General features: G+C 43.4%; 1 protein-coding gene across 2 annotated transcripts in view; it reads left to right on the top strand.

Moving 5' to 3' along the window:
* Positions 1 to 15,721, top strand: part of krt222 (keratin 222) — a 36,146-nt gene extending 20,425 nt beyond the window's left edge. For both annotated transcript variants that reach the window (XM_043674721.2, XM_043674720.2), the window contains exons 5-6: positions 4,641 to 4,749; positions 15,376 to 15,721. In XM_043674721.2, coding sequence (XP_043530656.1) covers positions 4,641 to 4,749; positions 15,376 to 15,589 — 323 coding nt within the window. In that variant the 3' untranslated portion in view covers positions 15,590 to 15,721. The remainder of the gene's footprint in view (positions 1 to 4,640; positions 4,750 to 15,375) is intronic.
* Positions 15,722 to 16,202: the final 481 nt, after the last annotated feature.

The following is a 16,202-nucleotide window of genomic DNA, read 5'->3' as shown; positions in this document are numbered from 1 at the left end:
GACACAGAGGGTGATTCTTACACCTTCCAGAGTTCACGTCAATGTAAGATCACAGGAACGAGGAGCAGGAATAGGCCAATTGGCTCCTTGAGCTTGTTGCACCATTTAGCTGACCTGATTATAGTATTAATCCAGGAAAAGGAGTATTGAATTGATGATCTCAGGAAAAGGACTGTCAAATTTATTAGCCAAGTTGCTATTGAAACGGAACAGGTGTTGTGCGTCTCAAAAAGTATTAAGATAGATACATCCTCGGGTCCTGATGGGATCTATCCCAGAATATTGAAGGAGGCAAGAAAACAAATTGCTGGAGCATTAACAGAAATCTTTGTATCCTCTTTGGCCACAGGTGAGGTCCCTGAGAACTGGAGAATAGTCAACGTTGTCCCATTGTTTAAGAAGGGTAGCAGGGATAATCCAGGAAATGATAGGCCTATGAGCCTCACATTGGTGGTAGGGAAATTATTGGAAAAGATTTTCAGGGCAAGTTCCATACGCATTTACAAGCAAATGGACCTATTAGTGATAGACATCCGGGGTGGTGTTGGTGGGAGGGGGGGTGTCAGGCCTCACTGGCTTGATTGAGTTTTTTGAAGAGCTGACGAAGATGATTGATGAGGGAAAAGTAGTTGACGTTGTTTACATGGCTTAGTCATAGGATACAGAGGGTAGTGGTGGAAGGATGCTTTTCGGAACGGAGGTTTGAGACCAGTGGTGTTCCACAGGGATCAGTGCTGGGACCTCGACTGTTTGTCGCCTACATAAATGATTTGAAGGAAAACATAGTTAGTCTAATTAGTAAGTTTGCAGACAATACAAAGATTGATGGAGGTGCAGATAATGAGGAGATTGTCAGAGGATACAGGGATACAGCAGAATATAGATCAGTGGGAGGCTTGGGCAGAAAAATGCCAGATGGAGTTTAAACCGGACAAATGTGAGGTGATACATTTTGGAAGGTCAAATACAGGTGGAAATTATACAGTGAATGGCAGAACCCTTAGGAGTATTGACATGCAGAGGGATCTGGGTGTGCAGGTCCACAGATCACTGAAGGTGGCAGTGCAGGTAGATAAGGGAGTAACAAAGGCCTATGGCAAGCTTGCCTTCATTGGAAGGGGCATTGAGTATAAGGATAGACACGTTATGCTGCAGCTTTATAGAACTTCAGTTAGGCCACACTTAGAATATTACATACAGTTCTGGTCACCACATACTAGAAGGCTGTGGATGCTTTGGAGAGGGTACAGAAAAGGTTTACCAGGATGTTGCCTGGTCTGGGGGATTTTAGCAATGAGAAAAGGTTGGATAGACTGGGTTTGTTCTCACTGGAATGCAGGAGATTGAGGGGTGGCCTGATTGAAGTTTATAAGGTTGTGAATAGAGAGGATAGAGTGGGAAGTATGAGGCATTTTCCTAGCTGGCGGGGAAGGGTCAATTACTCGGGGACACAGGTTCAAGGTGTAGGGGGAGGGGGCAAGTTTAAAAGAGACGTGCGAGGCAGATTTTTCACACAAAGGCTGGTGAGTGCCTGGAACGTGCTGTGAGACAAGGTGCTGGAAACAGACACAATAACAGCATTCAAGAAGCACCTGGATGAATACATGAATAGGAAGGGAGTAGAGGGATACGGATCCTGTAAGGGAAGGCAGTTTTAGTATGGTAGGGCAAACTGTGTCGACGCAGCCTTGGAGGGCCCAAGGGCCTATTCCTGTGTTATGTTGTTCTGTGTTTGTCTTTGTTAATTCCCTTCCTGCCTGCCTCACTTTTGACTTATTTGTCAATCAAAACATTTTGACTCAACTTTACATATATTTAACAAGCTAGCCGCTACCACTCTCTGGGATAAAGAATTCCACAGATTAATAACCCACTGAGAGAAGAAGACCCTCTCTCTAAGGTCTGTGGTCTGTGTGTAGCAGTAGCTTTCTGTCAACATCCATCCTGCCAAACCTCTCAAAGTCTTATATAAGAGTCATGCCACTCCGTTGTTTAAAACTCTAATGATTATCGGTCTAACTGCGCAACATTTCCTGATAAGAAAATTCTTCCCAGGAATAAACCTCATGGGCTTTCTCTGAGCTGGTTACAATACAAGTCCATCCCACCTTAAATATGTAGACCAAACCTGGGCACATTACTCCAGCAGCAATTTCATTGATGTCCTGTAGAGTTGGAGCAAGACTTTCTGTCTTATATACCAGCCTCCTTGCAATAAACTGCATTTACTTTCCTAATTACTTGCTGTATGTGCGCACAGACTTCTTGTGATTCATACACCATAACACACACATCCATCTGTACTGCAGCATTCTGCACTGTCTCGCCATTTAAATAAGTATTCTGTTTTCTGTTCTTCCGATCAAAGTGGACACCCACACATTTTCCAGTATCCTAGACCATCTGTCAGATTTTGAGTCTATCTAAATCCTTTTGCAGAGTCTTTGAATCCTCCTCATAAATTCAGGTAAATTGGCCATACTAAATTGGCCATAGTGTTAGGTGCATTAATCAGAGGGGGATGGGTTGCTCTTCGGAGTGTCGGTGTGGACTTGTTGGGCCGAAGGGCCTGTTTCCACACTGTAGGGAATCTAATCTAATCTAAATTGTTTTCCTATCTACGTTTGTGGTGTTAATTTCTTCATCTGGATCTGTCTTTGCTTTACACCCTGTGCTCACAGTGATCTTGAGTGGGGAGTACAGAGGACATTTCTTCCTAATGGGTATAAAGTGGTTCCTGATGATTTCTCATGCCAATGGGCAGTGGCTACTCCCACTGGCGAAGCTGCTGTCTGGGAGGGAGAGGAATTTCAGCAACACAGTCTTGCAGAACCACATTCCAACAGCTCACAGCATCTAGCTTCAGAATGATCACTTTTATTTACTACTAATGTGTGGGTGTTGTCGGCCAGCCCTTATTGATTGCTCATCCCTAGTTGCCCTGAGGAATAGTCTATTGTTTCAAGTTCCACCTTCATAAGTTGCAAAATAAATTCATAAACCTAGCTATTTTTGAGATGATACCAGTAAATAATCAAAAGGGCCACAGTCATTATCACAAAACACAGCAAACTAATTCACTGATGTATGAAGAAACTTGGTATCCATGATATCATCTGCCCACACGTTCTAAAGTAGCAGCTCTGCATATCAGTAATAGGGTCAGTTAGCTCAGATGCTGGACAGCTGGTTTACAATGTAGCGTAATATCAACAATGTGGGTTGAATTTCTGTGCCTGTTACCATGAAGAACTCTACTTCTCAAACTCATGCCTGAGACATTGTGACCCTCAGGTGAAGCCACCATCAGTCCTCTCTCTCTCTCTCTCTCTCTCTCTCTGATGGGAGAGTAGAATTATGGCAGCTTTACCCTTTACAGCCCACAAGGAGGCTATTTAAAGACCAAAGAAAATGTACAGCCCAGGAACAGGCCCTTCGGCCCTCCAAGCCTGAGCCAATCCAAATCTAAACCTGTCGCCCAATTCCTAAGCCTCTGTCTCCCTCTGCTCCCCACCTACTCATGCATCTGTCCAGACGCATCTTAAATGAATCTACCGTGCCTGCCTCTACTACCTCTGCTGGCAACGCATTCCAGGCACCTACCTCCCACTGTATAAAGTACTTGCCGCGTGTATCCCCCTTAAACTTTTCACCTCTCACATTGAAAGCATGACCCCTTGTTATTGAATCCCTCACCCTGGGAAAAAGCTTGTCTCTATCGACCCTGTCTATACCCTTCATGATTTTGTAGACATCAATCAGGTCCCCCCTCAATCTCCTTTTTTCTAATGAAAACAATCCTAACCTATTCAACCTCTCTTCACAGCTAGCACCTTCCATACCAGGCAACATCCTCGTAAACCTTCTCTGCACCCTCTCCAAAGCGTCCACATCCTTTTGGTAATGTGGTGACCAGAACTGTACACAGTATTCTAAATGCGGCCGAACTAATGTCTTGTACAATTTTAACATGACCTGTCAGCCCTTATGCTCAATACCCCATCCGATGAAGGCAAGCATACCATATGCCTTCTTGACCACCAATCCATCCTATTTGGCCCACCATATCTCCACTAGTTCTCCAAAATGAGCATCATGACTTGGTGCTCTCTCCTGCCTTTTCCCTGTACTTTTGCAAATTGTTTCTGTTTAACTGATCATGCAATGCACTTTTGATAGCCTCAGTTGAAGGATTACAGGATTTGTCTACAGGAACAAGGACGTCTTGCTGCAGTTAGTCAGGGCCTTAGTGAGATAACACCTGGGATATTGTGTGAGTTTTGGTCTCATTATCTTGCTATAGAGGGAAGTGAGAGTGAAAGCTTAAGAAATTGATTCAGACCCAATATCTAGCCCCCAATCCCAGCCCAATATCTATCCCCCAATTTATATCCCCCAATATCTATCCCCAAATATCTAGCCCCAATCCCAACCCACCTACAGCCCTACCCACTTCCATGTCTCAAGGCAGTCGTTCTTTACAACCAAACTCATCATTGCGAGAGGGTTCAGAGTGCTCCTCCATTGTTGACCTGAGCAGGCCCCCACTCCACAATGCCGTACAGTGATGGATAAAGGATCTGCTGAGTTCTTTTGATCGACCTGATCCTTGGCATTTAATCCAATGGTTTCTCCTGCAGCTGCAGCCATCACTAGCCACCTGGAGCAGAGAATCCAGATGGTGACAACTCAGGAAATTCGAGGTCAAAATGCAGTGGCTGGGAGTTCAAAGGCTCATGGCAAAATTCAGTAAGTATAGAAACATTTGTTTCATTCCTTACAGAGCATTGAGTAATCAAAAGAAAATTGCTACTGAATTGTTTTTATTCATTATCAGGATGAGGTCAGCACTTTGTTGACTGTTCCTCATAATTGTGAGTATGTGATGCTTGGTGCTTTCCTACTGAGTTACCACATGTACTGGATAAACGCTGAGGGCTCAACATTTACTACCAAGGCCTGTACCTCGAGTTGGGTTAAAGGGATGTGTTAGCTAGTCTTCACCTGGAGGTACAGCGGTGTGGGGGGAGTCAAGTCCAGCTCATTAACCTCAGAAGCAAAGGGTGAGGAGATGCCTACCCTTACTTTGGAGTCAGCCAGGTCAGGAGTATGGGTTAGCTACTCACATCCTTATCCTACCCTGAGAAGAAATAGCCAGCATTGGGAATGGGGGCAAGTTTCCCACCATCACCTGTTTTAAATGATGGTAGAATTGGATAAGTTCACAAAGGCTTGAGTAGTTCCTCAGACAGCCGCATTGCTGTTGTTCTGCTGTCACATCAGCCAGACTGGGTAAGATGTCTTCTTCCCTGAACAATGTTAGTGAACCGGGATTGGGTTTTACAACATTCACTGGTGGCAAATTTTTAGTTCCAGATCTTTTTAAACTAAATTCAGACATTTGAACTGCACATTCTCAGCAAAATGACCTCCCTAGAACTGCATCCTGAGTGATCCTGCTGGCTTCCATTTCAAAACAATGTGTCTGGTCATATCGAGGTTAGGTTTCTTGGGTAGCAGACTAACATCAATGAGTTAAAGGGATTGTGAATGTAGAACACAGTGAGGGGACCTGATTATTTGTATTGAATTCAACACAGCCCGCAGTGACACATTGCATAAAGAGAGAAAAACACACATTTGTATAGCACACTTCTGCACTTCTGACCCTTACAGCCACTGAAAACTGGTGTACTGTGGTGATATTGTTAGGTAGAAAATGTGTCAGCAAATTTGACTACAGTGAGTTTCCATAAGTAGCAATGTGAGCAGATCATGTATTTTTTAGTGATGATGATTGAAGAGTAAACATTGGCCAAGACATTAGGGAGAATTTCGTCAGTTCTCCTTTCTTTTGGTGGTGGTATTTGTGGGGGGGGGGGGATCCTCAGTTTAAAGATTCATTCAAACATTCACACATCTGACAGTGTCGCATTCCCTCAGTACCGTTCTCGAGTTTCAACCTAGCTTTTGTACTTACCTGTCTGGAGTGGGATTTGAGCCCACAATCTTTTTAACTCAGAAGTGGATCCAGTGCTTTACTTAGCCATGAGGGTTCAGTGTTGGAGGACTGTTGAATCGATGTAATCAGCAACAGTTAATTCATTTCGTAGACAAACTGTATGGGTAAATATCATGTTCTAACATATCTCTGGGTTACCGTGATTATAGACCAGACTTTGAGACTTGCCAGGAATGATTTGGTTGCAAACTATTACCAAGTTTTAGATGTTATACAGATTATGTTCACATGCTATCCCACTGATTCACACAGATTCAGCTTTCACTTCCCCAAAGGTTAATCACGGTTCATAACACAATGCAAGCTTCTCCAAAATACCTTCTTCCAAAGTTTTATTTTCTCAAAGGGTTCCATACACCACCACCACTGACCCCTCTCCCTCTCCCTAGGATTGTCAATGCAGTTTCTCCACTGGACAGGTATAATGTACCTGACCATCTGAGAAACCTGCAGACAGTAACTGTGCGTGGAGGAAGTAGTAAGGCAGCTTCGAGTTTGAGATGAGTAATTAAAAAAATGAAAAGAAATATTTGCAATAGGGTTTTTTGCAACACAATGATGCCCGTAAGCACTTCACAGACTGGTAATTATATTTTGAATGCTGATATGAAATTGGTACCTAATTTGTGCTCAGCAACATTCCACAAACAATCATGCAATAATACCCAGATCAGAAGCCACACAACATCACGTTATAGTCCAACAGATTTATTTTAAATCACAAGCTTTCGGAGCACTGCCCCTCACTTCCCCTGACAAAGGAGCAGCGATCCGAAAACTTGTGATTTCGAATAGACCTGTTAGACTATCACCTGGATTTCATGTGATTTCTGACCTTGTCCACCTCAGTCCAACACCAGCAGCTGCACAACATCAATAATAACCAGATAGTCTATTTTTGTGATATTGGTTAAGGGATAAATATTTATCAGGACACCAGGTGTATTCCCCTTGCTTTTTTCAAAACTGTGTCACAGGACCCTTGTTCAGGTCAGAAAGCATGTGATATTGTGATTTGAATGATTATTCAGAAGATCTCCCACTCAGCACAGAACGTGGAGTGTCAGGCTGAAATATCTGCTCATACCTCTGAGTGTGAGGTGAATATTTGTAGTTCAGACTGTGAGAGTGCTACCCACTGAGCTACAGCTAGAAATATGGAAGGGCATTGGTCAAAGACAAGATGCTTGTATGTCAGGGCCTGGGAGTGCATGTCATTGGTCTAATTTAAGCTTATCCTGCTATATAACTGAATATGGACTGATTGAATTAACAGCAAACTAAAATGTGATGAATCCTTCTTTTTGTAAGCAATCTGTGAACTGTAATGTGCAGATTACACTCTGTTCTAAGAGCTGGAGGGTGACTACACTCAATTCTACCCAGAAATAGTGGAGGGGTTTAATGTAAAGGTTTCGATAGATCACTCAGACGGTTAGTGGGTCACTGAAGATGTGTTCAAATGATAAACAGTTGCAGAAGGAAAAGGATAAACTATGTATTAGGATCTTTTTCTTCTATGCTGTACCCCTGGGAAGCAATTGTATACAGAGTCAAGATTAGAGTGGTGCTGGAAAAGCACAGCAGGTCAGGCAGCATCCAAGGAACAGGAAAATCGATGGAATTCCTCATGAAGGGCTTTTGCCTGAAACGTTGATTTTCCTGCTCCTCGGATGCTGCCTGATCTGCTGTGCTTTTCCAGCTCCACTCTAATCTTGACTCCAATCTCCAGCATCTGTAGTCCTCACTTTCGTCTAAGCAACTTTTGTCTAAGCAACTATATACAGTCCATTGCTTCTGTGTGGGAGACTCAGTCAACAGTCAAGAGCAGTTTGCTATCTTTGTAGTGTTAGAGTTTAGGCATAAGTTTCCAGTGACAGAAAGCAGCTAAGTGTTGGCGTCAGGGCTTAGGAAAAGTATTGGAAGTTATAAAGGCTCAGAAGAAGCTGAGTACCACTCTCAGTTCAGTACAGCTGATGGTTGGGATGAAAGACTGTCAGCAGTAGTTGCTTGCTGCATCTGAGTGAAATTAGAGCTCAAGGAAAATCCTGGTGATAATTCTAACTTGGTGAAGCCAGCTGATAGAGAAAAGCTGGAGTAAGGCTGTGAATAAATATTGGAGTGTAGTTCTCAAAGCCGAGATGAGTAATTAAAATTAGAATTAGTTTTATGTTCACATTTAAGGAGCACTTGTTGCAAGTGTTGGATAACATTGTCCCACTGAGACAGGCAAGGAATGGGAAGGTGAAGGAACCTCGGATGACAAGAGGAGCTTCTCGTCAACAGGAAGAAGGAAGCTGACTTAAGGTTGAGGAAGCAAGGATCTGGCACAGCTTTACAGGATTACAGGGTAGGTAGAAAAGAACTCAAAAATGGACTGAGGAGAGTCAGGAGGGGCACGAAAAAGCCTTGGTGGGAAGGATCAGGGAAAGCCCAAAGGTGTTCCACACTTATATGAGGAGTAGGAGAATGATCAGAGAGAGGGTAAGGTCGATCAGGGATGGTGGAGGGAACTTGTGTCTGGAGTCTGAAGAGATAAGGGAGGGCCTAAATGAGTTTTTTGCTTCAGTATTCACTAGAGAGAGGGACCTTGTTCATAGTGAGAACACAGTGGTCCAGGTCAATAGGCTCAAACAGATTGATATTAAGAAAGTAGATGTGCTGGAAATTTTGGGAAGCATCAAGATAGGTAAGTCCCCAGGGCAGGACCAGATATCTCCAAGGTCAATAGGTTTGAACAGATTGATATTAAAAAAGGAGGATGTGCTAGAAATTCTGGTAAGCATCAAGATAGATATAATCCTCTAAAGCTGTGCCAGATCCTTGCTTCCCCAGGGCCAGACCAGATATATCCAAGGTTACTACGGGAAGTGAGGAATGAGATTGCTGAGCCTCTGGCAATGATCTTTGCATCCTCACTCTCCGCGGAAGTAGTACCGGATGATTGGAGGGAGGCGAATGTTGTTCCTTTGTTCAAGAAAGGAAATAGGGAAATCCCTGGGAATTACAGACCAGTCAGTCTTATGTCTGTGGTAAGCATGGTACTGGAACGGATTCTGAGAGACAGGATCTATAACTATTTAGATAAACATAGTTTGATTAAAGATAGCATGGCTTTGTGAGGGGCAGGTCATGCCTCATAAGCCTTATTGAGTTCTTTGAGGATGTGACGAGACAAGTTGATGAAGGTCGACCAGTGGATGTGATGTATATGGATTCAGTAAGGCACTTACATAGAACATAGAACATTACAGCACAGTACAGGCCCTTCAGCCCTCGATGTTGCGCAGACTTGTCATACCAATCTGAAGCCCATCTAACCTACACTATTCCATGTACGTCCATATGCCTGTCCAATGACGATTTAAATGTACTTAAAGTTGGCGAATCTACTACCGTTGCAGGCAAAGCATTCCATACCCTTACTACTCTCTGAGTAAAGAAACTACCTCTGACATCTGTCCTATATCTATCACCCCTCAATTTAAAGCTATGCCTCCTCGTGCTCGCCGTCCCCATACTTGGAAAAAGGCTCTCCCTGTCCACCCTATCTAACCCTCTGATTATCTTGTATGTCTCTATTAAGTCACCTCTCAACCTTCTTCTCTCTAACGAAAACAGCCTCAAGCCCCTCAGCCTTTCCTCGTAAGACCTTCCCTCCATAACAGGCAACATCCTAGTAAATCTCCTCTGCACCTTTTCCAAAGCTTCTACATCCTTCTTATAATGCGGTGACCAGAACTGTACACAATATTCCAAGTTCAGCCGCACCAGAGTTTTGTACAGCTGCAGCATAACCTCATGGTTCCGGAACTCGATCCCTCTATTAATAAAGCTAAAACACTGTATGCCTTCTTAACAATCCTGTCAATCTGGGTGGCAACTTTCAAGGATCTGTGTACCTGGACACCAAGATCTCTCTGACAATAGACAATAGGTGCAGGAGTAGGCCATTCTGCCCTTCGAGCCTGCACTACCATTCAATATGATCATGGCTGATCATCCTCAATCAGTATCCTGTTCCTGCCTTATCTCCATAACCCTTGATTCCACTATCCTTGAGAGCTCTATCCAACTCTTTCTTAAATGAATCCAGAGACTGAGCCTCCACTGCCCTCTGGGGCAGAGCATTCCACACAGCCACCACTCTCTGGGTGAAAAAGTTTCTCCTCATCTCTGTCCTAAATGGTCTACCCCGTATTTTTAAGCTGTTCACTCACCCATCAGAGGAAACATGTTTCCTGCCTCCAGAGTGTCCAATCCTTTAATAATCTTATATGTCTCAATCAGATCCCCTCTCAGTCTTCTAAACTCAAGGGTATACAAGCCTAGTCACTCCAGTCTTTCAGTGTAAGGTAATCCCACCATTCCAGGAATTGACCTCGTGAACCTACGCTGCACTCCCTCAATAGCCAGAATGTCTTTCCTCAAATTTGGAGATCAGAACTGCACACAGTACTCCAGGTGAGGTCTCCAGGGCCCTGTACAGCTGCAGAAGAACCTCTTTGCTTCTATACTCAATCCCTCTTGTTATGAAGGCCAGCATGCTATTAGCCTTCTTCACTACCTGCTGTACCTGCATGCTTACCTTCATTGACTGGTGTACAAGAACACCCAGATCTCTCTGTACTGCCCCTTTACCTAAATTGATTCCATTTAGGTAGTAATCTGCCTTCCTGTTCTTGCTACCAAAGTGGATAACCATACATTTATCCACATTAAACTGCATCTGCCATGCATCTGACCACTCACCTAACTTACCACCAAGAATCTTACCATTAGACCAGTACTTTGCATTCTGGTTACTCCGACCAAAGTGAATCACCTCACACTTGTCCGCATTAAACTCCATTTGCCACCTCTCAGCCCAGCTCTGCAGCTTATCTACGTCTCTCTGTAACCTACTACATCCTTGATAAGGTTCCCCTTGGTAGGCTCACTCAGAAAGTTAGGAGGTATGGGATACAGGGAAATTTGGCTGTATGGATACAAAATTGGCTGGCTGAAAGAAGACAGCGAGTGATAGTGGATGGAACTCATTCTGCCTGGAGGTCGGTGACCAGTGGTGTCCTGCAGGGATGTGTTCTTTGGCCTCTGCTCTTTGTAGTTTTTTTAAATGACTTGGATAAAGAAGTGGAAGGTTGGGTTAGTAAGTCTGCTGATGACACAAAGGTCAGTAGTGTTGTAGATAGTGTTGAGGGCTGTTGCAAGATACAAGACATTGACAGGATGCAGAGCTGGGCTGAGAAGTGGCAGATGGAGTTCAACTTGGATAAATACTAAGTGATTCATTTTGGAAGCTTGAATTTGAATGCTGAAACAGGGTTAAAGACAGGATTCTTGGCAATGTGGAGGAACAGCGGGATCTTGGGGTCCGCATACATAGATCCCTCAAAGTTGCCACCCAAGTTGATAGGGTTGTTAAGAAGGCGTATGGTGTTTTGGCTTTCATTAACGGGGGATTGAGTTTAAGAGCCGCAAGGTTTTGCTGCAGCTCTATAAAACCCTGATTAGACCACACTTGGAATATTGTGTCCAGTTCTGGTTGCCTCATTATGGATAGTATGTAGATGCTTTAGAGAGGGTGCAGAGGAGATATACCAGGATGCTGCCTGGATTGGAGGGCATGTCTTATGAAGAGAGGTTGAGGGAGCTAGGGCTTTTCACAGTGGACAGTAGAAGGAAGAGAGGTGACTTGATAGAGGTGTACAAGGTAATGAGAGGCTTGGATAGAGGAGATAGCCAGAGACTTTTCCCCAGGGCAGAAATGGCTGTCATGAGGGGTCATAATTTTAAGGTGATTGGAGGAAGGTATAGGGGAGATGTCAGAGGTAGGTTCTTTTCACAGAGAGTGGTAGGTGTGTGGATTGCACTGCCAGTGGTGGTAGTAGAGTCAGAGACATTAGGGACATTTAAGCAACTGCTGGAGAAGCACATGGACAACAGTAAATTGAGGGGTGTTTAGGTTGATCTTAGACTGTGATAAATGCTCGGCGCAACATTATGGGCCGAAGGGCCTGTAATGTGCTGTACGGTACTGCTCTTTGTACTCATGAAAGCAGAGTCGCAGGTAGATAGGATAGTGAAGAAGGCATTTGGGATGCCTTCCTTTGTTGGTCAGTGCATTGAGGATAGGAATTGGAAGGTCACATTACAGCTGTACAGGACATTGATTAGGCCTCTTTGGAATGTTGCGTGCAATTCTGGTCTCCTTGCCATCAGAAGGCTGTTGTGAATTTGTGATCCATTGTGAAGTTTAATGTGATTTGCTGATCCACTGTATTGTTAAGGTCTGGATGAATTGCTGAGAAATCACAGGTTGAAACTTTATTGCTGGAACAGCACAGCAGGTCAGGCAGCATCCAGGGAACAGGAGATTCGACGTTTCGGGCACAGGCCCTTCTTCAGGAATCACAGGGTCTGTCTTGATTGCCTTTGCTGTGTTCTGTGGACTGTTTGATCACAGACTATTCCCCATGTTTACCAAAGGTTAATCCTGGGTGTTAGAGATAAATTGCACATATACTCTAGATTGTATCACTCTTTCAATACTGAATGGTTAAGTTTATTGTTGCTTGTTGAAAACTGTGGAATCTTGTGGCTTTACTCTACTAATAGGTCCTCTGGATCTCAGACTTCGTGTACTTTACAAAATAAGTGATTAGTTCCTAGCAAGATTGCAACATAAATTTGACAAGGGTCAAGATTAGAGTGACACTGGAAAAACACAGCAGGTCAGGCAGCATCCGAGGAGCAGGAAAATTGACATTTCGGGCAGGAGCCCTTCATCAGGAATGAGGCTGGAAGCCTCGGGGGTGGAGAGATAAATAGGACAGGGTGGGGCTAGGAGTGCAATAGGTAGATGGAGGAAGGGGTAAAGGTGATAGGTCAGACAGGAGGGTGGAGCCGATTGGTGGGAAGGAAGATGGACAGGTGGGACAGGTCATAAGGATGGTGCTGAGCTGGAAGTTTGGAATGGAGTAAGGTGGGGAGAGGGTTTGACAGCCTGGTCCATGATCGTAACAGAATGTGGGGTTTCTGTCAGATTTGAAATCCAGAAACAAATCCAAGCACAGGGACTTGCTGAGATGAAGGCTGATAAGACATTCAACATGAATGGTACTCTATTTATTGAAAGTCAAGACTGTGGTGCTGGAAAAGCACAGCACGTCAGGCAGCATCTGTGGAGCAGAAGAATCAATGTTTCGGGCATAAGCCCTTCATCAGGGATGTCTTTTGCCCAAAATGTCGATTCCCCTGCTCCTCGGATGCTGCCTGACCGGCTGTGCTTTTCCAGCACCACATTCTCGACTCTGATCTCCAGCATCTGCAGTCCTCACTTTCCCCTCTGTTTATTGAAAACCTAAATGACTTTTCTGGAAAGGGAAAATATATCCATGAATATAATGCAAGAGATAACCAAGGCTAGGTTGGCAGCAAAGTTGGAGTTAGAATTAAAAGCAAATGCTAAGGAAGTAGAGATAGCTGAGTTAATAGTGCATCGTCTTAGGTTGAAAGAAGAGGAATCTGATCCAGGCACAACACAGTTAGATTTGGCCAGAAATCAGTTGCAAATGAAGCAGTCTGTAATAGGAAAAGAAAGAAAATTTTGAATTTGAATGAGAAAGGCAAATACTTGAACTGGAGAGAGAAGTTAACAATGGAGTAAAGAGATGAAGAAAGAGAAAGAGAACTTCAAAGTGAGAAAGAAATCAGAAAGCATGAATTGGATAAAGAAATGCTGTAAGATTGTAACAATAGGTTAACATCGGACAGCTCAGAATGAGGCGGGGCAATAGCAAACCTGAACTTATTTAGGTTCCCTGAAGCTTGGAACATAGAAAGCTGAGGAGGCAGCCCAGCACCTCGAACCTGTGATCCCATTGAATGAGCTCACTGAGTTGCACCTGACTCTATGAACCCAACTTTACTCTAAATATCTTAAAAATACTGAATGACAAAATCTATTAATCGTAAATTTTAAATTACCATTAATCGAGCATCAATTGTTGACTGTGGAAGAGAGTCCCAATCTTCTACCACGCTTTATTGGACAAGTCTTTCCTGATTTCACTCCAAAAGGTTTGGATTTACTTTTTAGATTCGCTCCTGACCCCAACCTCCGCACCCCCCCCAAACCCCAACCCCATCAAAAGGTATAGATTTTTCTCCATCAACCCTGTTGTTTCTCCAAATAACCCAAATAAACGATCAAACTGGTACTTAATTTTCTAAGTCTAGGAATGACTTAGAGGAGCCGGACTGGGGTGGGAAAAGATAAAAATCACACAACACCAGGTGTGAGTCCAACAGGTTTATTTGGAAGTGCCAGCTCTCAGAGCACTGCTCCTTCATCAGGTGGATGTGAAGGACACAATTGTAACACACATAATTTACAGCAAAAGATTACAGTATCACACAACTAAAATGATATGTTGAACAAACCTAGATTGCTGTTAAGTCTTTCATCTTCAGAATGGGTTGCAGGGTTCGGTTCATTAATATATAAGAGTGTGTATGTGTGTGAGAGAGAGAGTGAGAGAGAGAGAGAGAATGGTTAGTGCAGTGGGGTCACCTATAGTGTGATATGAACCCAAGGTCCCGGTTGAGGCCATCCTCATGGTTACCGAACTTGGCTATCAGCCTCTGCTCAGCCACTGTGCGTTGTTGCGTATCCCAAAGTCCGCCTTGGAGGATGGTCACCAGAAGATCCAAAGCCGAATGTCCCTGATTGTTCCCCGACTGGGAGGAAACACTCCTGCCTAGTGACTGTTGTGCGGTGTCCATTCATCTGTTGTCATAGTGTCTGCTTGATCTCGCCAATGTACCACGCCTCGGGAAATCCTTGCCTGCAGCATATGAGATAGACAACGTTGACCAAGTCACATGAGTAACTGCCATGAACATGGTGGGAGGTGCCTCCATGCGTAACGGTGGTATCTGCGTCGACACTGTGACAGTCTTACAGCGTCCTCCAGGACAGGGTTGCATGGTGTTGTCCTGAAAGCCGAGCAGTTTGCTGTAAACAATGTTCTGTTTAAGGTATTTTTATGCAGTGAGTTGTTGTGATTTGGATCATGCTGCTTGGAAAAGCAGTGAAAATAAATTTAATTTTTGAAAATGAATTGGATAGAAAGCTGAGGGGCAAAAACTAACAGAGTATGAAGAAAGGGTAGGGGAGAGCAGAATTAAGTTGAATAGCTCTTTCAATCAGTTGGTACACGCACTGGGCTGAATGATCACTTTCTGGGAAATATAAGATTCTATGAAGTAAGTAATCAGTGCTCTTCTAAAATGTTCAGAAACAGTATCAGTTGATCAGTAAGTCTGCTCAATATTTGTGAATGTTTCAGGTCGGAGAAAGTGGATGAGGTTATCAAGGAATGGGAATGCTCCTTTTTCAAAGATAATCCACACCTTCGGAAGAAATCTACATCACTCCGGTTTGATCTACACCTAGCAGCAACAGATGAAAGCTGTTCACAGACCAAGCAAGGCAACCTTCCTGATATTGAACTCAGGCTGGTAATGAGAAAGTCAAGCAGCATTCCATCTCTGAAATCATAATGCTCAGCAAAGCACAGCATAACCAGTGTGATATACAGCACACACCAATGTCAATCTCTACTTGCAGCTGTTGCATTATATTTATCCGTGTATAGATGAGAATTGGGGAGGGTAGGAGTGTTCTTTAAATATTTATTAAATTTCTAAATGAACTAGGGTGCATGAAAAACCATCAGTTCATTAATCAAAGAGGATGTTACTCCAAAGCAGAATACTGTAGATGCCAATAACTGGAAATTTAAACAAAAATTGTTGGAGAAACTCAGCAGGTCTGTCAGCATCTGTGGAGAGAGCAATGTTTCGAGTCCAGTGAACTTATTGAAAAACTGGTTGTCAAGTTGAAATGTTAACTCTGTTTCTTTCTCCACAGAAACTGCCAATTTTGCTGAGTTTTTTCAGAGTTTATTTTACTTTTATTCTTTTTTAATAGCAAATTGTTATTCAATTGATTGTTTATCATGAAGTTTTTTTTATCCCTGTGGGTAATGGGACTCTTAAATTACTTTATTTCCAATTAAGATGCATTAAGAAAATTTGAATTTTACTGCATCCAACTCATTTCATTGTGATACTCAACAAATTACTTGGTATTGAGTTGACTTTTTAATGAACA

This window comes from Chiloscyllium plagiosum, unplaced genomic scaffold (assembly GCF_037043375.1).
Source record: "Chiloscyllium plagiosum isolate Xiang-an unplaced genomic scaffold, Cpla_swu_hap1 HiC_scaffold_32, whole genome shotgun sequence".
Lineage (NCBI taxonomy): Eukaryota > Metazoa > Chordata > Chondrichthyes > Orectolobiformes > Hemiscylliidae > Chiloscyllium > Chiloscyllium plagiosum.
Note: the sequence above shows the minus strand (reverse complement) of the source record. Positions and strands in the feature narration are given on the sequence as shown.